At 41.0% G+C, this 27,313-nt stretch overlaps 2 protein-coding genes across 4 annotated transcripts in view; both read left to right on the plus strand.

The window, feature by feature from the left end:
• Positions 1-5,733: 5,733 nt before the first annotated feature.
• On the plus strand, positions 5,734-9,974 carry LRATD1 (LRAT domain containing 1). The gene is made up of 2 exons (XM_010354667.2): positions 5,734-5,982; positions 7,000-9,974. Exon 2 carries the CDS (start codon positions 7,036-7,038, stop codon positions 7,912-7,914), a length of 879 nt encoding a protein of 292 aa, XP_010352969.1. The 5' UTR covers positions 5,734-5,982; positions 7,000-7,035; the 3' UTR covers positions 7,915-9,974.
• Positions 8,139-27,313, plus strand: part of LOC104655260 — a 30,966-nt gene continuing 11,791 nt past the window's right edge. The window contains exons 1-3 of one of the 3 annotated variants that reach the window (XR_004054458.1): positions 8,139-8,692; positions 22,561-22,697; positions 22,783-22,865. Coding sequence is in view for 1 of the 3 variants with exons in the window: in XM_030921740.1 (XP_030777600.1) it covers positions 8,251-8,692; positions 22,558-22,568 (453 nt within the window). In the remaining 2 variants the exon portion in view is untranslated. Of the gene's footprint in view, positions 8,693-22,557; positions 22,698-22,782; positions 22,866-27,313 lie in introns of those variants that run through there. The other 2 variants (XM_030921740.1, XR_004054459.1) reach the window with 2 other exon arrangements.

Consider the following 27,313-nt stretch of genomic DNA (forward strand, 5'->3'; position numbering starts at 1 on the left):
GACACGTAGGACCAGAAAGTTTTCCTGTTTAATGCAGGTTTCTGCTCTAACCACAGCCTATGAGCACAGTGGGCCGGGGCACAGGAGTTTGAGCAAGGAGAAAAAAAGATAAATCCTCAGCTCTACCATACACCTGCAATATGACTTTTAAACAAGCCACTTGACTTCACAATGCAAACTGATACCTTTATTTACCAGCTTAGTAAGAGCAAGTCTAAAATGAGCCACAGTGCTGTTGAAATAAACCAGAGGATGTCTAGAGAATGAAATTCCAAGTATTTATTAAGTGCCTACTCCTCAAGGGCTATCGCTGTACTTAAGAAGAATTTTCTTTTCTTTTATTTTTTTTTTTAACATTTGAGTAGCATTTGACTTGTAATTACTGTACGGCATCCAAAATGCCTGGAAAGACTGTTCAAAATGCAAATTTCCTAGAGCCAATCCTGAGATTAAGTTTCAGTAGCTTGGGGATAGAGCCTGGGAATCTGCATTTTTATCAGGTTCCCTGATGATGCTAGAGGACTATTTGGAAAACCAACACTATACATCACATAGCACACCTTCCCACACATTGTCTGATTTAATACATGTGTTAGGCATCGAAGCATTCAAATTAGTGAAAGCTGAAACAAACACAAATACTGACACCTAACTAAATAAAACAGAGACCATTATTCATGTGCGCATTGAGTCAGGCAAGGTGTATTCATTGAGTGCACACTGCACCAAACCCTATACTTGGCAAAGGGAATATAGACTTGAACTAGATTTTGCACTTTTCTTCAAATATTCTTCAGCCTATTAATAAAGAAAAAGAGGAAAGTCAACCCATGATGCCAGCTCAATTTGATAGGTGTTTTGACAAATTTCTGACACATCTTGTGTCCAATATACACATGGTGCTATGGAAGCATAAAGGAGGGTCTCAATTAAGAGTGGGCTGAGGGGACAGATATATTGGAGGGGCTGACACTTGGAGGGGTTATAAATTTTGAGTGGAGGTTAGTTCAGACAGGCAGGGAAAGGCATTCCAGAGAAAAGGAAGAGCAAACAGTGTGTCTGTAATAGTGACCCATGCCTACCCAGGGAAGTCCAACCATCACTGATATGGGGAAGTGGGCCCACACAAAAGGCATGAATTCTCCTAAAATCGGGAGAGGACACAGAGAAAAATGAATGCTAGGTGACGATATCTTTGTATAATCCACCTAAAAGAAAATATTACACCAATTAGTGCTAAAGGTTTTGCCCAGGGAGCATTCATGAGTCTTTAATGGTTCAATGAAAAGAAGTTATGAAAGACACTTTAATAGGAACACTCAGTTATGGGAAGGAAATTAGAAAACATGGAAATGTGGAAGTCAAACTTGGAAGAGGTCACTGAAGAAGAAATTAATAGCCAGAGTGTCAATACATGCATTCAGGTTAAGGGAAGTAGGATACCAGCTGTAAGGAGTTTACTGGGAGGGATTTCCCAGGCCATTTTTGTGGTCTATAAAAGTAGAAAGCAGGCAAGATGTTTAGAGAGCTGGGTAAGTTAAGTCACATGGAAGCTGTGAAAATTTCTAGAACAAATAGTAGGGAGATATGGGGTAGTACCTAGAGGTCACAGATGTGTTCATTAGTTATTTCTTTACATTCTAGGTGATGTGAACCTGCTGAAATGCTGCAGGGATTCCAGGTAAGTTAACTTGACAGTGAGAACAGATACAAAGAGAGGAGGAGGTGTGTGTGTGTGTGTGTTGTGGGGAGCGGGCAGCGAGGGGATTTTTATTGTTCTGAGATAGGTCTAAAATGAAGGAGAGTATATCAATCAGTACAGGCTAACTGCTGTAATAAATAACCACACAATTTTGGAGTGACTTAACCCAAGAAGATTTATTTCTTCACAGTCCAATGCAGTTTTCTTGGGAGGGGAAATTATCAGCTCTACACAGTCATTCAGGAGCCCTGGCCTTCTTCCATCTAGTGGCACCTCCATCTAGTAGATCCTAGGAGTCCTACCATGAATCCTCTACAAATGGCCAAATGGCAAAAGAAAGCTCTGGAAGATTGTGTTAATAGTTTCAGTTTCAGGAGCAGCACCTGGGAGTGGCTTATTCTACTTCCACGCACATTCCATTTGCCAGAACTCAATCACAGGGCATAGGGCAAATGACTGCAGGCATGCTGGGACTTGTCATTTAGCTGGATGCCCAGAAGGAAGGCAAATGGGATTGGTGAAGCCATATCACCAACTCAAATCCAGATGGATACAGAGTATTCTTTAGCTCAGATCGGGGGGTATATTAACTGCCCAGGGAGAGGCAACAGTTCAATTCATTAAAGCATAAAGTGGGACATATAATTTTCCTGAACCCTTACTCCAAGGCCAATTTTAAAGGATGACAGTTTGAGCCAAGGACCTGTTCAGTAAAATTCAGAGAAGAGTTTTTCGTATAGTGCCAAAGAAGCAACAGAGAGAGAGAGAGAGAGAGAGAAAGAGAGAGAGAGAGAGAGAGAGAGAGAGAGAGAGAGAGAGAGAGAGAGAATACACCAGATGGCACTAGCAGAAAAGATCACATACATTTGACTGACTCCTAATCACTCCCCCATAACTTTTTTCCCACACAAATTCCTCACACCAGGAAATATTCGTTTAAAACGATTAAAAATCCTTCAGGGAACCCCCGCACCACTCCCTGCCACCACATGATTAGCCCAGGGGGCTCACACGCTGAAATCTATAGAGAGCTTTAGGTATCAGAGTATTTGAAGGATAGGCAGGGCTCTCACCACCTTAACACAGAAGCAGTCCTACACCCCAGTCAAGGAACCTTGGACACTATCTATTGCTAACTTTTGCCTGAGGCAAAGGAGAAAGAGAACTGCACAGCTGTCATAAACAAGTAGGGTATGAGACCTCTGTCTTCCACCAAGAATAATAATAAGATAGCCTTGACTGAAAGCTCACTGTGTGTCAGACACTATGCTTACATGTATGAACTCACAACAATTCAGTGAGGTAGCCACGGTTATTATCTCTTTTTTACAGATAAGGAAGTTTCTTGATGCCCACAAAGGTTAAATCACTGACTCGAGGTTACCCGGCAATAAATGTTGAAAAAGAGTTTAAATTAAAACACAAACTTTCAGAGTTTGTGTTTTGGACAACTATATTCTACTTTTGATAGCACTATATTTTCTCCTTGTGAACGCAGGCAGGATGGAGTAAAAAATAAAAGTCAAAACAATTTGAAAACAATATTTTGTGATGAACATAAAACGTTTTCTACAATCAGCATCCCTCATTCGACTGGTATATTTCTTACTTTATTATCTGATAATTGCCAAAAGATGACAAAGTGTAGATGTATTTTCCTTAGTTTACTTTTAGCTCCCTTTATTTCAAGCCTCACAGTCAATGTGTTCCCTGCCTTATGTTTCAAGGCGGCTCCAGGTTATTTTTCCTCCCATGTGATTACAAAAGGAGTTAGCCTTTTAGCCTAGCAGGGGGAATGAGAGGAAAGGGAGAGGCAAAAATTTTTACTCTTTAGGCACTATATCTCCAATAACTGACAACATTTTATCTTAATTATGCTTTATAGTATTGGAATACTAAACAAAGAGGAACAACCTGCTTACTCTGTAGTCTGGAGCAGAATGAAACAGAACACATAGGACGGAACACAGCAAATGAGCTGTAAATGTTTGTGCACAAGGTTTGATCTTGGGGATGGAGGGAGGATTTTTTTTTTAAGTTATTCAAATACTGAGTTGCTTTCCAAGAGTTCTTCTCAGACGTCAATAATGAACTCTTCAGACACCCTTATCCCAGACAGCCCTGAAGTCCAGTTTATAAGAAGACCAATAACTCACTTCTTGATCACTAAAGCTGCTTGTTCAATTCTCTTGACTTCAGAGCCAAAATGAGTTATTACTTATGGCAAGTATTAAAAAGGCCATCTCAACCTGTTGTCAGTTCCATGAATGACAACTTGTTTTCTGATAACTTGCATGCACATGGACAATAGCCAAATTTCTAAAAAGATTTAGGTACATCAAATGTATACAGATGATCATTTAAAACCATTTTTTCCAGTGATATTTTAGCATCTAATTTGATAAATCACTGCATTTTGAGGCTGTGGGGGTGTACAGAGACCTTCAGAAAGTAAACATAGACTGGAGGCTTAGCGGTTTGAAGATATTCAAGCAGAAAAGTCTAGCAAAGAAAAAGGGGGGTTGTAATATGGATCAGTCTCCATGTAACCTTGAGCCAATCAGCTAACTTCTCTGGAACACCAGTTTTCTCATTTTATGAAACAAGATTTTATTCAATAAACACTATAATCTAGTGAAACACTGGATCTGGTATCCCATAGGCTTGGATGGATTGCTGGCATTAGTATTGGAGATTTTGTTTCCCTGTTTGTTACAATTCGGATATTAGTGAGTACCCTACAGATGAACAATGGTTAAATTGTCTACTTAATTTACTCTTACGTGCCTGCCCACGTATAAGTGGTCAATACAGGCTGTTTTCATTTTTACTCTTACTGATGGAACCCACTGCATGGCTAGCATTGGGAAAGAGGCCCAGAATACAAGGTTGTGCAGAATGCAAGTCTACTCTCAACGAATTCATTTTGTAGGGAAGAGGTGGGAGGTTCAACTAGGAAGCATCAACTTCCTCATTGGGAAAGAAAAGAGGCTTCATAGAAAAGTTGCTGGAGTCCAAGCTTAAAGATGAGTAGCGTTGGGACCAGAACCAGATGTCTAAGAACTCTTTGAGGCTTAATGTTAGGAAGTTTTGAAATGATTGGTCTAGAACGTTGTATATACGAAGTTCATTTTTTCAACACCCAATATTCAGAACACATTCATTCATTAACTTTCCATCCAGAAATGTAATCATTAACTACTGCTGCACCCTCCTTTCCCACAAAACCAAACAAAACTTGCTAAGGAATCCCAATTCTGAGGTTTGGAAAACACTTTTACGACCTACTCTCTGCTTCCATGTATGAACTCATATACATAAGTTGTGAGGTATTCCTCTTATAGTCAGAAAACTGGAGGCCAATATCATAGGCACAGCTGGGGAACAGACTGGCCAAAGCTCAGGCTTTTGAGTGGCATTTGACACCAAACTCCTTTTAAACCGGGCATGAGCTCTGGGTCAGCAGCCTCACTCCAGTCAAAGAAGAGGAGCCAAACTTCGCAGGCGCAATTTCAAAGACGTCTGGGAAAGGGTCTTTGATCCAAGGACCAGCCTAGGGGCATCAGGAACCAAGGCTCTGGGGGATCCCAGCAGGGCCCAGGCGCCCGCCTCGAACAATGTCGCTGCCTGCCCCGGACCGCTCGCAGTGCCTGGGCCACACTGGGGTGTCCTGGGGTTTCTTCTCCATACCTAGACTCAGCTTCGCCGCCCGAGTCTGTCTTCCTGGAACACGGAACGCGGGCGGACTGTGTTCTCAGTCACAATCAGCTCGCATGACCTGGGGGCGCGGGCGCAAGCTTGCAGCAGCTCCTGGCAGAAACCGCCGCGCACCCCGCCTGTGCGCACACCTCCGCTCCCGGGGGCGGTGCGCGGTCGGGTGTGCGGGGGACGGGGCGGGGCGGAGCGGAGCGGAGCTCACTGGAGGCCCGCCCTTGCTCCCCTCCCCCGCCGGCGGAGATTGACAGGGCTCGGGCACCCGCCCCAACCAATGAGCGCGTCCTGGGGCGGGCCCTGGAACTGGCTGCTCCGGCTACTTAGAGTCGTCCGCGCGGCGGTGGGAAAGCAGAGCCGAGCCGGGACTGTCCAGTGGGAGCAGGCGGGTCGGCCAGCGCAGACCTGGTGGCGCACGGGCGCCGCACTGCACGGTTCGGCGAGGGGTAGAGCGGAGCCGCAGCCCCACGCGCAGGCCAGGACCCACTCGCCACCGCCGCTTCCGCAGCACCCATGGGGACCACGAGACTTTAAAGGAGTTTGGGGTTTCGGGAGCAGGGAAATCACGGGTAGGGAGAAGCGACTTTCTTTGCCTTGGAAACGATTTTTCTTCGTCCGATTGTTTGGATCCTGTGCTGGGTAGGAGGGAAAGGGGTCTTTGGGCTAAAAGTGGACCTCCCTACACACACACGCTCCCACCCACACCCACACACATACACTGCACAGGCTTTCTCCATCCTTCCCCTGCCTCTTTGTTAGGTTATTTTAGACAGAGCAGCCTCGCCCTGGCGCAGTCCGATTGGCCCTGATGGGGACAAGGCAAGAGAAGTAAGGGGCAGAGTGCACCTGCCTGTGAGGGCAGGTGTGCCCGGGTGCTTGGGCGTACGTGCAACGGCGAGCGTGCAAGTGTGGAGCTGAAATTGTGTACGAATGTGTGGGGTCTAAGTGTGCCACTGTGTCGTCGCAAAGGTTTGTCATCATAGGTGTATGTGACATTATACACCAGTATACCAGCTTGCCCGTGTCTGGACTCCCAAGTGTCCAAAATGTTGCTGGTGTCAACTGAATGCCTGAGAATGTGTCCGACTGTCATTGTGCGAGCCACTGTAAGGGGAGGAAGAAAACCTAGTGCAAAACTGGGAGGTGGGCTGGAGAGGGTGGGGACAGAAATGGGAGCTTAGCTTGCTCCCAGCTTACTGGCCTTAGGCTCCCTTCTCCCTTTCAGCCCACCCCTCCGTCCTTCCTGGGCGTCCGTCTCCCACGCTACCACAGTCAGCGCTGTCCTCCCCACTGGGACCCCGCAAGCTCTCCAGCCAGCCTGGGTGTTTTCTTCTGGGAGTTGGACCGGGTTCCCGGAAGGGGTCGGAAGCTGTGTCGTGGCGTCTGCTCTCGCCGGACCGGTGGCGGCTTCTCCGCCCCACCTACCCCCGGGGAGTCACGGAGGACTGGGCCGGAAAGGGTGACTCCGGTGAGGGCACGTAGGCGAGCCAGCAGGTCCCAGGGGCACTGCACGTCTTGGGGAAGGACACAAAAGAAAGGGGCAGCCAGGACTCTGACGACGTCTCTGTCTCTCTGTGCCTCCGCAGATCCCCGCTCCTGGCCCTCACCTCGCCACCTCATTGATGGGCAACCAACTGGACCGCATCACCCACCTCAACTACAGCGAGTTGCCCACAGGGGACCCGTCGGGGATTGAGAAGGACGAACTGCGGGTCGGGGTCGCCTACTTCTTTTCGGATGATGAGGAAGACCTGGACGAACGCGGGCAGCCCGACAAGTTTGGCGTGAAGGCCCCCCCGGGTTGCACCCCCTGCCCGGAGAGCCCCAGCCGCCACCACCACCACCTGCTGCACCAGCTGGTCCTCAACGAGACTCAGTTTTCCGCCTTTCGGGGCCAGGAATGCATCTTTTCCAAAGTGAGCGGCGGCCCTCAGGGCGCCGACCTGAGCGTCTACGCGGTCACCGCGCTGCCAGCGCTCTGCGAACCCGGAGACCTGCTGGAGCTGCTGTGGCTGCAGCCCGCCCCGGAGCCGCCCGCGCCCGCCCCGCACTGGGCCGTCTACGTGGGCGGCGGGCAGATCATACACCTGCACCAAGGCGAGATCCGCCAGGACAGCCTATACGAGGCGGGCGCGGCCAACGTGGGCCGGGTGGTGAATAGCTGGTACCGCTACCGCCCGCTGGTGGCCGAGCTGGTGGTGCAGAACGCCTGCGGCCACCTGGGCCTCAAGAGCGAGGAGATCTGCTGGACGAACTCGGAGAGCTTCGCCGCCTGGTGCCGCTTTGGCAAGCGGGAGTTCAAAGCGGGAGGGGAGGTGCCGGCCGGCACGCAGTCCCCGCAGCAGCAGTACTATCTCAAGGTGCACCTGGGAGAGAACAAGGTCCATACCGCCAGGTTTCACAGCCTGGAAGACCTCATCCGCGAGAAGCGCCGCATCGACGCCAGCGGCCGCCTGCGAGTGCTCCAGGAGCTCGCCGACCTCGTGGACGACAAGGAGTAGCCGCCTAGGGGCTGCCGGCCCCTCTGCCTCCCCACACTTCGCTCCCTTCCCTTCCCCGCACCCGGACTTCGCAGTTGGCGGTTCTCAACCCCTGCCCCCTAAGCGCGTCTGCTGCCGGTGTCCCGGGCCCAGGCTGCACCCCCGCACCCCCAGCCAGCGGCAGGAAGTCTCAGGAACTGCCCCAGGGCCGAAAGGGCGCCGCTGCGCGCGCCTGGCCGACAGCCACGGTGGTGGTGACGGTGCTGGGAGACCCCGCGTGCCCTTTCCCCTTGAGATGTAAACCGGGGACGGAGAAGGGGCTGAGGGGAGAAAGGATATGGCCTCCCTCACGAGTCCATGACCAGTGACTGTGGCCCGACCCGAAAACGACCCTCTTCTCAAAAGGAACCATCACCGCCCCGAGCGCGCGAACAGAGACCGGTCGGAGGCGAGAATTGGTCTTTTCAGGGCACAGTTCAGCTCCTCTGTGGATGCGTCCCCAGATCGCAGGATTTCCAAGAAATCGAGCCTGTCCCTTGTGCACTTGGGAATAATTCCCCAAGACAGCACTTCGGGATTCCGGGTTATCCGGAGGCTGCCCGGGACTTTTCCAGCTCTCCAGCCCCAGGTCTCCTGACATTGTGTTTCAGGCTGCGGGCTAAGCCAGACAGTGTTTGCCTCCCGTTCTTTCCACCGAGGGAAGCGAACGCCACCCCCACCCGCCTTTGCCTCCGAGTCTCCCTCGCTGGCAGAAGGGAAGCCGACCTGGTCCCGGGAGGAAGATGGCGCAGCGAATTCGGTGAGGACAGCCGGCCCCGCCCCCGACAAGGAGCTCCCTCGTTCACCTGGTGTCTGGGAACTTGAATGTGTGAAGGGCGCTTATTGTTCTGAACCCTTGATTGCTCCCTCCTCGGGCTGCGTTTCAAAAATAGTCATATTTTTAAAGGAGTTGGAGGAGAGGGAGGGGGAGGACATGGCACCATTCCAGAAACCAGCATTATTACAACACCATAGCCAGTATATTTAGTTTGGCTTTTCCTAACAGAAATCTTCAAAGGTGGGGCAGTGGAAATAAAGTTTGAAAAATGAGAGAGCAGTTTTCCAACTATGTCAACAAAGCCTATCGTGTTGATGTTTTTATTGACCATTTTAGCAACATGCTAATAAAATTTCAAATTGAAATTTTTATTTTCATGGCTTTAATCCATGATAGTTTAAATATTGGGGGCCATTAAGAGTGGATGTAGCTAAGAGCTTAGCTAACATTGCCTTTTCACTCTATTTTTCTCAAATATTGTAAGAATTCTGTTTTTGAATATTGTTAATTTTTTGGCTTTCAACAGCAGCCCTAGTAATGGTGGAGTTGTTAATTAATGTGTATATTGTACTGAATTTCTGTCAGTTAAGGGGTTCACTGCTTTGGTGGAAATTGGTGGAAATTGCTAGCAGGTTCCATGATGTTTATTTTCTCCATGTTGTATATCATTACCATTTCACATTTGCATTTCTATTTTTCTTCCTCTCCTCCTGATCTCCTTAAAAATGAATCTAGAGTTGGTGGCTTTTTCCCCCTCCTCTTTAGCCAGTTCCACAGTTCAGTTCTTCCTGAACTTGTAGGATCAGGCAAATGTGTGTTTTTCAAAAACTTAGGGCTGGGTGTGAAACCCCTTCTGTGGACAAGGATTTGTAAACTTCTCTCCTCCCGCTGCGGCCCCAGCCTAACTGATAGTTACTTGATTCAGTGTGTTAGACACTTATAGCATCTATGTCTCTTTCAAGGGAATCTGTCAAATAATGCTGTTTAACTAATTGTTGCAAGCAATTGCATATTAACAGCTGTGATTTGATTGGACAGCAAGTATTATGGCCAAAGCCAGTTTCTTGGCATTTCAAAAATAATGCAATAAAAACTAGTTGAGGTTAGCTGAGACTGGAAATGCCTTTTTCATGGTACATGATTCACTTCTATTTTTTCTTTTTCTTTTTTTTTTTCTTTGGTTTTCATCCTGGATTCATCCCCTGATCTTAAATCAAAAGGTCAGATCAATGAAATATGAACTAAAGTATTTTTCTTAAGCCTATTGAGTGATTTATTTTTTAAAAAATGTTTAAACGCATATGCTTTTCTTTCAGCACAAACAACAGCAAAACTTTTGTAATAACTAACTTATCTTTGCATGTATGAAGAACTGAAAGTCATTTATTTCCCTTTTTCCTCTTTCAAATAACAGGTGGCAGATCATAAAATGACTTCTTTATTGTATCTACACACTCCACATTCTTTACTGTGTCCTACTACTGTATCTTGGCTCCCTGCTGTATTAAACACCATCTTAAGCATTTGTTCCTGCAGGACTCCTTCTTGACATTTTGTCTTCCACCTCAAAATCACTCAAAGGGTGGGACTTCATGAAAAGCAAATAATTAGTCTCTATCACACTGAATACTAAGATTTTTTTCCTCTGATGGTACACAGATTTCTCTCTCACTAAGAGGGTCACTCTCATAGAGGAATGTCTTGTCAGTTTTATACTTGCTAAGGCTAGACTGACAATAAAAATGAGTTGGGCAGTTCAATTAGCATTTGTTACTATATTGGCCTATAAAGGATTGGGTTGATGATAATACCTCTACAAATATGCAATAACAAAACAATAGTTATGAAAGAAACTTGAAAGTTTTGCAAGGTTTCTCATATTCCTGTTGAAATTATCATTTATTATCTCTTTGTCAATGTTAGTAAGGTAACCCATGACAGAATAATTTGAGTTATAGTTCATCACGCAGAGGATATGACCAAGATATTACCTAATGGTTTTATCCTGGAAAAGGTGTATATTTTTAGGGCATTGTTAACAATGTGAGTGAAACCAAGATGGTGCAAGTTCCCTTTGCAGATGGCATGGGCACACTTGATTTTTATTATGAGTGAATGTAATCTTTCTGTATTTTACCAGAGTTACAGAAATTACCTGAAAAGTTTCCTAACATTTTAATAATGTTAGGGGTTGTTTTGGTTTTAGTTGTCCTCAAGAGACCACAGCTTCACAGTAATGTCCATGATGTTGGGTGTGGCTAAGTTGGGGACTGGTTCTGTTCTGCCTGCTCCAGTGTAGAGAACAGCTATATTTATACTGCATTCTTTCTCAACTTTCAGGTAGTAAAAACAAACTATGATTTAACAAAAGAAAAAGAAAAGACAGGTACTTTTACTTCAAAGAGTGCTTTGGTCCACTTTTATTTAAACCAAAAATCAAATAAAATAAGGAGGAGGGCTGGGTATACTTTAAACAAAACCAGTCCTGAAATGCTGTTATTCTCAAAGTACATTCCAAACAAAAAAAATATATAGAATTTACATATGTTGCATTTTTAAGTATGAGTTAAATTGATATAAAGTGTTCCTCGATGTTAAAAAATGTAAGATATTGTAATGACAGTATTTTTAAAAAATAATAATATATATTATAGTTAGGAAACACTTGTGCCAGATTAGACCATGCAGCATAGAAGCACCTGTATGACTTACTTGTTTGTTTTTTTTCTACTTTAATGTTTACCTTCCCCTATGTTTAATTTTTCTGTGGTGAATACTTTTGTTAGAACTTGGCTTTTTTATTTTTCTTGGAAAAATATGCTATTAGTGTTTACAAAATAATGATTTACCTGAATAAGCCGTATATACTAAAAGTCTTCAAACATACTTTATTGACTACTTATGTTTTGTGGTGTGCATCAACATCCCTAAGAGTTAAATGTCTTAGTCATCCAATAAATGGAACAGGGTCAAGTTCCAATGAAATTAATACTAATTGCACAATCATAATACAGCAACCTAATTTTCTTTTATTCATAGGCATATCTTTAAAACTTTCTTCTCTTTTTTGAACAAATGAAGAGAATCCAGTTAGTTTTTGCCTTTCAGAGGTGATTTGCCATGTGCACAAAGGGTCTGCAGGTGAAAAGACAGACTTGTTTCTTGAAACATCAAAAACTGAATTTAGAGAATGGTTATCTAACACTCAAGTCAATGTATTTTTTTTGAAATTACTAGCTATTGGTATAATATGCATATATGTACATATTTACATATACATAAACACATGTGTACATTTACATATATGTAAGTACACATTCATATACATGTATACACATGTATATATATCTGTGTGCACATACATTTTTGCCTATAGCTAGCAATTATTTCATTCAGATACACACACACACACACACACATACAGGCTACTTAAAAACAAAATGGAGAGTGATTTGAGATATACAAAAACAGGAAGAAAAACCCTGGCAGTCATATAGCTAATGTATAACTGGACAGCAAGCAGCTACTCGTAAAGCTAACAATAAACAAAAAGAAAATGTGGGAGTTATGCAATTAGTTTTATTCTCATTTTTGGAAAAATATGTTCCTGATTTCTCTAACTAAAAAGAAAAATATTCAAAGGAAAGCTGTAAATATTAGGAAGTAACTGAAAACTAAGAAGAAAGATAAAGTGGGGAGGCTGTGAGATGATATAATGAGCTAATAAGCTTTTCAACAGGGGACACCTGTTCTCCCTTCTAACCGAAGACACTAAAGAGAAGCTAAGATCCTATCTTTCAAACATTTAGTAATTTATAAAATCCCATTATTTCATAACTCAAAGTTTACCTTTGAGGTTGTATGTTTACCTCATTTGAACTTGAAATAGAAGAGGTTTAAGTATTTGAATAAGCTGGGGAAAAAAAGGAAAAATAGTCTTCCCCGATCTTGTCACTGACGGTGACACTGCTTGTAATTACTGTATTTTTTGGCAGAACACTCAGATGAATGGCTTCCTATGCTATGGACTTTTATCATTCTTTTTGATGGCTGATAGAACAAGCACACAGTAGGTACTCCATAAATGTAAGACTATGGCAGCCGTCTAGTACAAGTGCTTCTCACTAACTCTTAGTTACCAGGAAACCAGAAAGCCCATCACTTGCCTTGCTTGCAAAGGTGAGACTAAAGAAATTTCTCTACTAAAAAAAAATACAAAAACTAGCCGGGCGAGGTGGCGGGCGCCTGTAGTCCCAGCTCCTCGGAGGCTGAGGCGGGAGAATGGCGTAAACCCGGGAGGCGGAGCTTGCAGTGAGCTGAGATCCGGCCACTGCACTCCAGTCCGAGCGACAGAGCGAGACTCCGCCTCAAAAAAAAAAAAAAAAAAAAAAAAAAAGAAAGAAAGAAATTTCTCTAAGCAAAATCGGCAGTCTTTCCACCTCAAAAGGCTCATGAAAGTACACCTTATGGGGCTTAAGGCTAATTTCAGCTGAAGGGTATTTGGAATATTTGATTTGCTTCTAGCAGAGAAAACAAAGAATCCAGGAAAAGCAGAAAATGTTCTCTTGTCATTCAGTCAGAAAGGGAAAAGCAAACTCATAGTTCCAACTGTAACTTTCATAACTTCATCTCCCATTCACCTCAGGGAGAGATTTTTCTCACGTGAAGTCACAAGATTATTCCTTCAGAAGGAAGCTTATTGTAGCTCTTGTTAAAAATTTTCTTCGGTTTATAGGAATAGATTTACTAGATGTACACTTAACTCTGGGAAAATTAGATTTGATGGAATTTGGTCATGGGTGTTGTTAATAAATACACATTACTCATTGATATATTAAAATATTAATTGCTATGCCTCTTGGCTTTTATAATTCAATTCTTAATATGAATATGAGTTGTGAACTTTATTTTGTCCAAAGGATAGATGCCTATGAAATACTAGGTATTAATAGAATCAATGTCCTAAATTTCAAGCATAAAATGAATGCTTCAGAAGTTACTTTGAGCATCATTTAATGTTTCAAAAAATTGAAAAAGCTCATATAAGTCTATTGCTTATATGTATCCTAAGGAAATTCTTGCCATCAGTGGGTGATATAGACATTAATGTTCTATTTGAGAGCTTCTTTCTTATAAGTACACTGACATTTGCTTTAGCAAGTAAGTTATTATTCTAAATTCAGTTATTTTCCCCATGACAGTCCTGTGACATACCAGCTCTTTGCTCACTTCCAAGTCCACTGTAGATTTCAGATCCTGCAAGGGGGTGAGCAGATCTAGGGAGATCATACCCGTGATGACTTTGAAAAACATCTCAACTCCCAACAGCACTCACTTTATTTCTTCCCACCTTTCGCTTCTCAGTGCAAGTGTCTGCCCAGGGGGTCTGAGCTAAAGGGAAGCAAGGCTCAGAGGTAGGACTGCCAGATTTAGCAAATAAAAAAACAAGAATCTCAGTTACACTTGAATTTCAGATAAATTATTATTGATTTTAGGATTATTGTGTTAGAATAAATATGTTCCCTGCAATATTTAGGTTGTTTGCACTAAAGCTTATCTGTTTATCTGAAATTCAAATGTAACTGCATGTCCAGTATATTATCTGGCAACCCTTCTCAAGGATAACTTTATCAACTCTAAGAAGCAACAGAGTCCCCTGACTTTTTGGAGCTGGCAAAGGACACACCCCCTACCCAGAGCATTGAGGTCCTGTGAGATTTTCCATGTGTCTTTTAAGGCCAGAGTCAGATTCAGGCCCAGGAATGAGCACATTGTGCAGGAGAAGCCTCAGAAGGGTTCACAGCCCCCATCATCATTGAGAGAGAGTTGGTTGTGTGTATGCGTGGGTGCGGATGGGTAGGTGTTTCTTACTCTCTTGATTCTGTTTTATAGGAGACACCATCCTTTACCTGGGGATATGATAAATACTTTCCTAGATATATTCAGGAATGCTGTATGCTACTGTTTTTTATCCCACCTGCTATTTATTCCAATCTGGATTGTCACTTTACACCTGGCTATTTCTATAACTTCCTCACCTGTCTCTACCCCTCTAGCTCTTCTATCCAAACACCTGTGTCTATAGCGCTGTTTCTAACCACAGAGTCATCACTGCCAAGTAAAGGCTGAGCTCCTTAGTGGGGCAGTCAGCGTCTTCTGTGGTCTGGCCCCTATCTTCACCAACTCGCATTTCCCTCAACTCTCAGCTTACACTCGGGCCACACAGGACTTTTTGTAGAATATGTAGTTTTCATTCATACTTCCTTGACTTTCTATGTTGTCCCCTTAACCTGATTACCATTCTAAATTCCTGAACAGCAAACTCTTATTCATCTATGCTTTATGGCCGGGCTCCATGCTAGCCCCTCAGGTGGCTTTAGTCATTTTCTTTTGTAGTTCCCACTGTAATTTGTTAACACCCCCAGACTCTCTCTTCAACTACAAATACAATTTATGTCTGTCTCTTCCTAGGTCTATTGGGGAAGGCTCTGTGACTTGCTCTTTTTTTGCTGCTGGGAAGTCTAACACTTGCAGTAGGTGCTAAATGAGAGTCTATTCACTCAGTGGAGGAACTGGGGAAGGTATGTGAGGAATACTGCCCAGCATCTCTCTAGGAGGTAAACCATGGTAGGAATGGGCTAACTGTGCGTATCAACTTATACAAGATTCTCCTTAAGAACCATACAGTAGAAATTTAGTTTCTATTTAGAAAATAAGCTGGAATGATGTGAACCTTCATTGTGGTATATTACACTGCAAGTGATGGGAGATTAGCTATACAGAGTTTAAAAGATTTCTCCATCCTGGGTATACTGGTACAAACATTTCTTCTTGAATGAACTTTATGATTTTCATTACTATGGAAATACAGATTTTTCTCTTCTTGGTCATTTAATTTCTGCCCAGGTGAAGTAGCTTTGGGTGTTGCAAATTTCGAAGGCACCTGAGGTTTGATTTGCAAGAATTAAAGATGAGACTAGACATTTCTTGATTAGATCACTGTAGTGAATGGGCTGTAGACTGCCAGAGATGTTCAGTCAGTGAAGAAAGAGTCTCCTGAAAACCCAAGTACTGTTTACCTTCTGGAAAGTAAAATCTCTCCCAATCTTAGTAAGCAAATTCACCTACATTCACCTACAGCGTGTATTGGGGGGGAAAAAATCACTTTGCCTGACCTTCCAGTAGGGGGAGCAGAAGAAAAACAGCCTCCTTTGATTGACGGTTGGACCTCCAGGCTGGTTGAACAGCTAGAATAATTTGAAATGCAATTGAGCACTGAGAATGTAACTACATTAATGTCTTATGAAATATATATGCTTTTATATTGATGTGTTCCTTGGAACTCCTAGGAGGAGTACCCCTTACTTTTGTAGGGAGTTATTCTCTTAGCACCTCTGGACATTTAATTTAGTTTAATCTGGTTCTGGACATGGTTAAGCTTACCTGTATCTAAGACAAGCTACTTTAATTTGGGATTTTAAACCACGATATCCTGTTGAGAAATAAAGTGTCAAAATTCTAGAGAACTTCTTTAGAGTGAAATATTATTACTAATTTGGGATTCGAATCCGGGTAAATAGGGGTTCTGGTAAAACATTGCTTTTGCCCTGAGAGCAATTTCCAGAGTAGACAGTGGAGGAGATTTTTCATTATGCAGCCTCACTATTCTGATGTCAGAAATCAGTGCTCCTTGCATGTGTCTGCTTTATTTGTGTATAATTTTATAAGACGATCTATGAAAGAAAATGGGAGGAGAGGTAGTTACTCCATCCTTTACAGGCCAACAAAACAAAGGCTCTAAACCCAGATTAATTCTGCCTATGTTACTTCCTTACAGCCTTTAAGGGCTTTCTATAACTCATAAGATAAAACCCAGACTCCCTGGCAGCACGCAAGCTCTGCTCCAGTCTGTCCCGTACTCCCCTCCTCCAACCCCAGCTCCCAACCTCTGAAGCTTCACCGCCTGATCTTCACAGTACATTCTCACTGGGAGGCATCTGTACTGGACCACCTACCTTTCTCCAAAAGCCTAGTGATTGTATGCCTTTGCTCAAGCTGTTTCACTTGTATGGAACATTCTTCTCCTCTCCTTGGCACATGTAAAAGTCCTGCTCCTCCTGAGTCCTGGTGAGAACCCTGTTCACTTACCAACTGTTCTGTGAAGCTTCTCCTTTTCCTGCAACATTCCCTCCAAAAACAGCTAAAACTAGCCAAACTCATCCTCTCCCGTTTGAACTTCTGGTGTAGCACTTTCTTCAAACATTTAATGATCATGCCACCCATTTAATATTCCAGTTTTCATCCCCTAAACTATGTCAAACATAATCTATTTAAGTTAATGAGAACCTGATTGCTTCTGAAATAGGCGTGAGGAAGGTGGCTTGGTACTTTGATCTTTCATTGGTTAGTAACTAGTATCTGGTGCTTAGTAGGTCCTCAATCAATGCTGAGTTAATTATCTGAATCTCATTTAATTCAAAAACAACTATTCTACAACAAGAACAGTAAGTTATATTTTCAAATTAATGTCCTAGTGGCAGATAAACTCTTCAAACATCTGTTGGGTCCCTAATAAAGGCAAGATTTTTTTTTTGTTTTTTTTTTTTTTTAATTTCACGTGGATACAAAGCATAGTCTAGATTTCAAGAACGAGACAGGACAAAGGAGACAGGCCCACTATTAGCTATAATCCATTACAGCCTGGAATATAGGTAATTACCCAGGTATAAATTTTAAAAAATTACCATAGGAGGTCAAAGGAAGAAACACTTGAAGGTATACCTCAGCTTCAAAAATCAGTCATTGACTGGCATAGAGTATTTGGATGATTCTTCTGAGATAATTACACAGTTTTGTTAACTTTTTATTATTAGGTGGAAATATGGATAAATATACCTTCTTGTTATTTAAATATAATAGACTATCTTCTGTCATTGTATATTAAATACTATTTTTAGGGTGAGTTTGGTCTTATGAAGTCTGGAGAAGTACAGCTTAAATGTGTTTAAGTGAAGTCCTCTTGATGTTGAACTACCAAGATCAGATTATTAGCATTAGATTTACCAATTAATTCACCTCCCAGTGTATATTTGTAGACAGGGTCTTTGATTGATAGATGGATTGGTTGCCTAAGATTCAGTTCACAGGGTTGGGACAGGTTCTTTAATGGGTAACTGTGAACATACAAGAGCTTCTTGGAAGGGGGCTGGACCCAAAGCAGAGATGAAGTGAGAGGATAGCCTCACCCAAGGAGAGAGGCTGAGCTGATAGACAGGAAGACAGGGCCACAGGCCAGTGCTGAGGAGCTAGGGGAGCTACAAAGAGAAAGAACAAGCAGGATGTTGGAGCTATGAGGACAACTATCAGATGCAGTGTATAGAGTGTTTCAGGACCAAGACCCTTTTCCAAAGTAGAAATAATAATTGAGGTGCGACAATTGCTAAAAGAGAATTAACAACTCTAAAAACTGGTATTGGCTCACAATCTATATACATATTTCAATTTTAAAGCATATTGTGTTTAATTTAAAATGGCCTTCTGAAGGAAAAAGCAAAACAGAAAACCTGTTAACTTTGACAGTATTCTTTCAATATAAATAATTGCATTTCTTTGAAGAAAAACAAATCTGAGCTTCTTGTCCAAAGAAATCTTGAATTTGCTCATGTGTTTCCAATGGCCTTTGGCACATAGCATCGGCTCTCTAAATGCCTCTAATAACTACAGTAAATGTCCCTATGAAATTCGGCACATCATACAAACGAAATGTTCTTTCTTGTGTGCAATTCCCATTTACTTTCAGAAGGAGAAATTCCAGATTATATACAAAGATTGATAAGTTTGCCAAAATATCCAGGTATATGACCGTCAGCTACTGGACTACAATTCCTTAATGTTAATGAAATACAAAGACAAACAGCTGACTTTATGCATTTATTTTAATAAGACTGTGAAAACAGTCCATTTACAGTGTACAAACCCCTTGTCTTTTAAAAATGCTAGACGGAATCTTTTAATAAATTAAATTTATCTGCCTGTCAAATCTGTCAAATTGACAAGAACTCTCTAGGAGTATTGCTGATGTTGTAGTTCTACTTTTCCAATAGAATTACATTTGGAATTTAATAAGGGCTGCTTAGAGGAAGAATATCCATCAGAGTAATTTTAAGTAACAAATATTTAAGTCTCCAACCTTATAGGACCACAATGATTTTGTTTCCTTTGAAAAACCTTTTATTACTTACAAGAGTGTCCTGAATATCATATTTGCTTATAATGATGAAATAATGTAAGGAGACAACTAAGTCTACATCATCAGAAGAATAATTATTGACATTTGCTCAGAAATGTGTAGCTTACATAGTCAATTGTCCTCATGACCAACCTTGTGTCTGTCAGGTCTCACTGTTCCCAGCATACAAATAGGGGCACTGAGGCTTGGAAGGGGAAAAACACCCAACTCAGTATCACATATCTTGAATTTAGTAGAACCAGCACTTTAACTCAGGGGTTCTGATCAAAACATTACATCTGTCTGAACCTTATAAGATTCTCCTGGAATAATCAAATGTCTCCCTCCACCTTTTTCTTATAGAACAAAACCCATTTAATGTTTTCAGTGAATGCATGGGAGTATTTATATCAAAGTTCTAGTAGTGGCCACTTAATAAAGATGAGCTCTTAATTTTTCAAAATGATCTACCTTAGAGAGGTAGGTATCAGGGTATTCAAAAAGGCAAATCCATTCAAACTCTGGACCAATTGTGTAACACACACTAATCACCTATAATTGATGTCCAGCCTCCTGGAATGAAAGTCTCAAGTACATGTTCAAATATCAAAATGGAATCAAGCCTCAATTTTCAGATTCTTTTGTTTTTCATCCTCAACTTTAGAAACAGAGGTGCATCTGTTGGATAATAGTCAACGCATCTGTGTTGGTAACCAGGGGTCCAAGGTAATTCTCAAAGGACTTTTCATTTATTCATCAATAAATACTATGCTGTTGATCATGTGTTGGGAAGAATGTCTTTCAAAAATAAGCTGAACAAGAAAAAATGTCAATGCATAGCATGCTTTCAGTTTCTTATAAGAAGTTAAATATTCTGGATAAAAAGCATATTTGCAATTTTAATTAATTTTAATTAAAATTTTTCCAGCAACAACCTGCAATTGTTGTACAAAATAATGACTGTTTAGTGAATGGCCAGGCCTAACAACAGGGTAAATGACATGAGACAGGCCAGACACAAATCTGAATGACAGACCTCTTTACACATATAAAGATCCCTATTTAACTTAGCTAGGAGAGCATTACCATGAGATGCTGCAGTAAAACAAGTTACCCATGACCATTCTCATGAAAAAATATCTGGTATCCATTTCTAAATGAGATTAGTTGTTCCTCATGAACCATGAACTCACTGGAGATCAAATTAGACCAAAATAAATGAAACCCACTCAGTAAATTGTCTCGGAGAAAGATGGTATATGGAAAAGGACACTGGACTTGAAAAACACATGGTTACACATCCAGCTCTTTGCTTCTGGCTGTGTGATCTTAGACTAGTCACTGCCCTGAGCCTCTATCCCTCAGCCTTTTAACAGGAGACTATGAACTCTAACTCACAATGTTAGGATGAAGTTAATTAAATGTCTATAAACCTGTCCACCCACAATGCTTTGTACATAAAAGGCAATCAGCAGACATTAGCTGAATTAAGTTAAAATACTAAGTGAATTTTCTTTTATCACTGAGATTGCAGGTTTCCTAATTTTTGAATGTGTTTTATTTGTCTCCACTTAGGTGATAAATCTTTGGAGAGAATGAGTCTTCTCTTACTCATTTTTTAACCCCCTTAGCAGAATTTCAAACACGAAGTAGTCCAAACACTTCTCGATAAAAGTCAAAGGGCAACTAAAATTGTATTCAAATAGAGGTGCTCTGAGGACAATGAAAATGGGTGTTTCTTAGAATGAATATATGAACTACTTGCTATGGACTCAATATGTGTATTCTCCCCAAATCCATATGTTGAAATCCCAACCCCCAAAGTGATGATATTAGGAGATGGGGCCCTTGGGAAGTGTTAGGTCATGAGGGTGGACCCCCTCATGAATTGGATTAGTACCTCTATAAAAAGACACTTAAGACCTTGCTTTTTCTCTCTATTATCCATGTGAGGATATAATGAGAATATAGTAATCTGTAACCATTAAGAGGGCCCTCACCAGAACTTGATCATGCTGACACTGTGATCTCAGATGTTCAGCCTCCAGAACTGTGAGGTATACATTTCTGTTGTGGATAAGTCACTCAGTTCATGGTATTTTAACCCAAATGGACTATGACACTCTTCTATTAAAGGAAGTACAAATACTTCCTCCTAATATTTTATTCAATGACTGCATCTGAGCTGCACTGAAAGTCTAAAAATAGTACCCACAGCTGTGTTCCCATGGCCAGAGGGTTCTCCAGGCATTATCCTCCTATCCTTCACTGAGAGCTATTGCACTCTCATCTATGTTCTGCTTTTAAGGACTTCCCAATGCTTACAGTTAACTTCTCCGCCCTTTCAACTGAAAACTCTATTGCAAGGTTTATCTCTGTTGTATATTGGAGGAAGATCTTACATGCGTGACTCTTTATTATAAAAGTTATGTTTTTATTTGTGTGTTTACTCAGACTTTTAAAAGTGAGAGGAAATTGTATAAATATTGTATTCCTCAGTCTGTAGAGGCTTCAGTTCCTCATAGACTCTGTCTCCCCTTTGGAGCCTCTGCCTATTTCATTAGCACAGCAGTTCTCAACCTTCTTGGTCTTAGGGCCTTTAAATTATTGGGGGGGCCAAAGAGCTTTTGTCTATGTAAATTATATTTATCAACATTTGCCATGATAGAAATAATACTAAGTTTTAAAATATTAACACATTTTAAAATACCAAATCACAAACCTATTACCTGTTACATAGTGATGCTTTTTTATAAAAATAACTATATTTTCCAAAGAGAAAAGTGAGAAGAGTGGCATTGTTTTACAGTTTTGCAAATCTTTTTAATGACTGTTTTAATAGAAGACAACTGGATTCTTATGTCTGCCTTTGCACTCAAACTGTTCTCATATAACACATCTTGTAAACTTTGTCAAACTCCTGTAAACACTTGTGTAAGAATTAGAGTAGAAAAGCCAAAATGGTAGAATTGTGAAAATGGTTTTCAGCTTGTGCATCCTGTAAAAGAGTCTCAGGGACCCCACAGGATTCAGGACCACACTTTGAGAACCACTGCAATGAGATCTTGCCTAGCTTTCCAAGTAGCCTCCAACTAGCTTTTCCTGGTACTCATACTCAGGACGTCCATCTGCCAAATAACCACATCAGTGAAATACACATGCAACTGGCATGAAGTAATACAATCAAAACTATCGTGTTTTTTTTAATCCTACATTTATTCATGAAGGTAGTTTCTCCCCTGTCACTGGGTAAAGTCAGGCCAGTTCATTAACTTTTTCTCTTCTCTCTTAGGTAACAGAAAGTTCTGTGGTGCTCCAAGTTGCAGAAACAAAATCTCAAGTGGTGCTTGGAAAGCCTATACCCTTCAAAGAGTCCATTTACAACTTTATTAAAAGTCCTGGGACTTGCCTCTTTCCCAGTGGGAACAGTTTTGCCTGTCTTCACTTTTTGACCTATGTTGATAACTCTAGACCCCACTCCTCTAGAGCATGTGCGTGTGTAGGGGTTAGGGGAGGGGTGATGTAGAGAGGATGGTGGAGGAAGGCTGGTAAAGCAGTCAGGAAATGTATGACTTCATTGGAACTTTTAATAAAAACATTGTGTTTTTCCTGTGCCTAGCAGAATTTTAGAACTGGATCTTTGTCTCCTGGATGCTCTTAGGAGACTCACCAAGCAGCAACCCCTGATATTGCAACTGGACCCCTCGACCTGGATGAATGTATTCTTTTCAGCAACCATATGCTCCCTCCTGTTACCAGGTAAGGTAAGAAGCAACTCCTCTGCCTAGCAGCTCTGCTGGGTGAAATATCAGGAGATCCCACCCAAGCTTTCTCTTGCATGTAGCCTATATCCAACATGGGAGCACAGGCTAATCCTGCAGTTGGCCAGCCTCTTGTCCTCTGGATATCCTGGGAGTGAATCCCAATGAAGGAATCTCCAGTGGTTTCCTGAAGCCCTTTGTGCTAGGCCTGAGGTGAGACAGAACTGCCCCATCTTATGCCCAGGAGACCTGGGAGGACTCACAGTGCACCACTGTCCTCAAAAATTCTCTCTCCCTGTAGGCTGTGGTCTGAATCTTTGTGTCTTCCTAAAATTCATATGTTGAAATCCTAACCCCCTAGGTGATGATATTAGAAGGTGGGGCCTTTCAGGAGTTGACTAAAATACGGGGGAAAAGCCCTCACAAATGGATTAGTTCCCTTACAAAATAGGTCCAAGGAAACTTGCTCACTTCTAACACCATGTGAGGACACAGCGAGAAGGCATCATCTATAAGCCAGAAAGCAGTCCCTCACCAGACATAGATCTGCTGGCACCTTGATCTTGGACTTCCCACCCTCCAGAACTGGGAGAAATAAATGTATATTGTTTATAAGCAACACAGTTTATGGTATTATATCATAGCAGCCCAAACAGACATTGTGTTTCCTCAATGTTGGTTTAAGAGTTGTCTAAACCAGTTTCCCTTTATTATACTGTGGATGTTTCTAGCTCTCAGTATAGCATTCCACCTCTTTTCTATCTCTAGTGACTTAGTCAAAGCATCTAGTTGAACACCCTGTTATTTAAAGAAACTAGCATTCACTGGCTCTTCCCAGTTCCAGGGACTCAGGTGGCTACATAATTTGTCCTGTGTCCTTGCACTTAGGAAAAGTACTGAGAGCTCGTAATTGGTTGTATTTCTTAGGATATTTGCATTTAAACTAGAAGTAATGCTTTATTTTCTTGGTATAATTTGTCTTACATTTTTGAAAGTAATAGCTATTCATTAAATTACATTTGAAAATGCAGGAAGAAAGAAAAAAATTGTCTATAATTCTACCACTCATATAAAACCACTATTCACATATGTGTACTTTCCTCTATTAACCTTTCAAAGCATATCTCAATTTTAATTGTATTCACACAAATACAATTTTATATCATACATTTTACTTATTAATATGCTATTAGCATCACCAATGTCAATATAAACTCCATGTAAACATCAATTTAATGGTTGCAAAGTATTATATCAACTGGATATGCCATGGCTTATTTAATCACTGTATTTATTGTTAAATATTTGCATTGTTTACGCTGTTTAGTATTGAAAACCATGCTGCAATAAATATCTTTGGATATATTTTTCTTTATTTTGGGTTATTTCCTTAGAATATATTTCTGGATATGGAGTCACTTAGTAAATGAACATGAAAGATTTTAGGATACACACATACACATTTATGTGCATATACACACACTGTTTTGCAAAAAGCTAACATATGCCTATGTTCATGGCCTATCACAATCATTGATCCGTGAAATCTCACATTCTTTATTGATTGACTTCTTTTTATTTATGATCTTAATTTTCATCCCCCTCATCTTCATCATAGGACCCCAGTCTAATTTGCTTAATATATATCTCTCTATTTGTACATCATCATATTAGCGAGAATTTTTATGTGTACGTACTGTAAATGCACACAAATGATGATGTTGTGCTATGGATCTCATGGTGTTTCTCTTTTTTTCACCTAGCACTTGGTTTTTAAGATCTATTTACACCATAGATCCATCTCAGACTACTGAGTGCTGCCTGATTTGCTTCTATGCATCCATTATGCTGTACTTCTCTAACTAGTAGGCTTCCCTGGACTGCATCTAGCTCTGCACTACAACAAATAGTGCTGCTATAATTTTCCCTGGTCCTTGCCACCTCATGGGTATGGTGTATATGTATGTGTGTATATATATAGATACATGAGAATGCTAGGCCATAAGATATACATACACCTATCTGTACTAAGTACTGCCTGATTGCTTTCCAGAGTGATTCCTCTAGTCTGTGTTCTCAGCAGCTGTGCATATGAGTCTCTGTAACCACAGTTCCCATCCATACTTGGCATTATCCATCTTCCTAATTTTCCCACTCTGGCAGTTGGAAAGTGATATCTTGTGGTTGTTTGCATTTGTATTTCCCTAAATACCAGTGAGTCTGAGCATCTTTTCATATGTTTATTAGTCATTTGTGTTTCTCTAATCTGATTTGCCTGTTTATATCTTTGTCCATTTATCTGATAGGGTTTTCATTTTTTCTCATCATAAATGTTAATAACATATTTTACATTTTTGATAGAATTTTATATTTTTTTGAGAAAATCTTGTGGTTTTGTTTAATAGGTTGATTCACAGATGTTTTTGTTATATCTAAGTTGAATGTACATATTGTAAATTGGTGATAAATTTATTTTTTGATAAATGCTATTAATTTTTATATATTGATTTTATTCCAGTAGTCTTGGACCTTTCTTTTTGTTTAACTTTGTCAGTTCAATCATATTTTTTAAAAAATAAATTCTGCACATTGGAGGCTGAGGCCGGTGGATCACAAGGTCAAGAGATCGAGACCATCCTAGCTAACATGGTGAAACCCTGTCTCTACTAAAAATACAAAAAATTAGCCGTGCTTGGTGGCATGTGCCTGTACTACCAGCTATTTGGGAGGCTGAGGCAGGAGAATAGCTTGAACCCGGGAGGCGGAGGTTGCAGTGAGCCTTGATCACGCCACTGCACTACAGCCTGGGTGACAGAGCGAGACTCTATCTCAAAATAAAATAAATAAATAAATAAATAAATAAATAAATAAATAAAGTCTGGTTTTTCCCCTAGAAATTGACAGAAGCTCTTTAGAAATTGGGAAAATTAGCTCTTTGCCTTAACAAGGCAAATGGCTTATTAGCCCTTTGTTTGTGAATGTGTTACAATTATTTTTGCCTATATTTTTGGTGATTTTGCCGTACCATTATGAAATAGAATGTATCAATGTTTTATTTTGTATCCCGCTTACAAAGGCCCTTTTTAAAGAAATTATCTTGTGCTTCATTCTAGTAGGTTTATATTTTCATTAATTCAGTTTTAAATATTTCATTTATTTGCAGTTTATACTGTTATAAGAAGTGAGGTATAGATCCAAATTTATTATCATATTAGCTACACAGTTGAATAAGCCCTCTTTCCCTATTGATTTGAAATGTCCTATTTATCATATTCTACATTTTTTCATCTATATGTGGGTCTATTTCTTAATTTTATATTATTTGTCATTGGTCTGTGTTTTAATGCTTTCAGTTTAGGCCATAAAACTTACTGTAGCTTTAGTTATCATTTTAAAAGCCAGTAGGACTGATCATCCCTCAGGATCTCCTTTTCACAGTTTTCCTGCATAATTTTACTTAAATATTTTATTTCATTTTATTTGTTTTACTACACTGACTAGAACATCCAGTATAAGATTAAATAGAAACCATGTTAACAAGTACTTTCATATTGTTCCTGATATTAAAGAAAGAGCTTCTAAAGTTTCAACTTTAAGTATAATGTTTACTGTAGATTTTTGGTAGCAACTCTTTATTAAGCTAAGGAAGTTCTTTTTATTTTATTTTATTATTATTATTATTTTTTGAGACAGAGTCTTGTTCTGTCATCCAGGCTGGAGTGCAGTGGCGCAACCTAGGCTCACTGCAAGCTCCACCTCCCGGGTTCACGCCATTCTCCTGCCTCAGCCTCCTGAGTAGCTGTGACTACAAGTGCCCACGACCACGCCAGGCTAATGTTTTGTATTTTGTTTAGTGGAGACGAGATTTCACCATGTTAGCCAGGATGGTCTCGATCTCCTGACCTCGTGACCCACCCGCCTCGGCCTCCCAAAGTGCTGGGATTACAGGCGTCATCCACCGTGCCTAGCCGGAAGTTCTTTTTATTTCTACTCTTCACTACACACCAACCACAAAGTAAAGTTGAAAATATTGACAATACCAAGTGCTGCTGAGGATGGGACGTCCCTGGATCTCACATACACGGTTAATGGGCATTTAAACTGATAACAATAGCTTTGGGAAGTTTCTGCCAGGCTTGGAAATACTCATACATTGTGACCCAGCATCAGTTATGGATCTTAGAGATGTGTACACGGGTGTAAAAAAAATGTGTACAAGAATCTTAAAAGAGGTGTTATTACTCATAGCAAAAGACTGGAGAAAACTCAAATCTCAGTACAGTAGACAAATAACTTGTGCTGTATTCATATAGTAGCATACTCTACGGCAATAAAAGTCATTGAATTGCTCTTGCATGCAACAATATGATGAACCTCATTAACATAATGCTGAACAAAAGAGTACATAGTACTCTGTTGACATCAAATTTTTAACATAACAAAACTAAGCTATGGTGTTATATATAAAGATAGTGGTTACTTTTGCATAGAACATAGTGAATAGAAGAAACATAAAGGGCCCCTCTGAGGTGCCGATCACATTCTGTTTCTTAATCTGGGTGGTAATTATATGGCTGTGTTTTTATTTATTTAAATACGCTTTTAAAATATTTA

Source organism: Rhinopithecus roxellana, chromosome 17 (genome assembly GCF_007565055.1).
Source record: "Rhinopithecus roxellana isolate Shanxi Qingling chromosome 17, ASM756505v1, whole genome shotgun sequence".
Taxonomy (NCBI): Eukaryota; Metazoa; Chordata; class Mammalia; order Primates; family Cercopithecidae; genus Rhinopithecus; species Rhinopithecus roxellana.

Excerpts from the sequence above, each read along its gene's own strand:
- LRATD1 (XM_010354667.2), top strand. The coding sequence starts at position 7,036 with ATGGGCAACCAACTGGACCGCATCACCCACCTCAACTACAGCGAGTTG.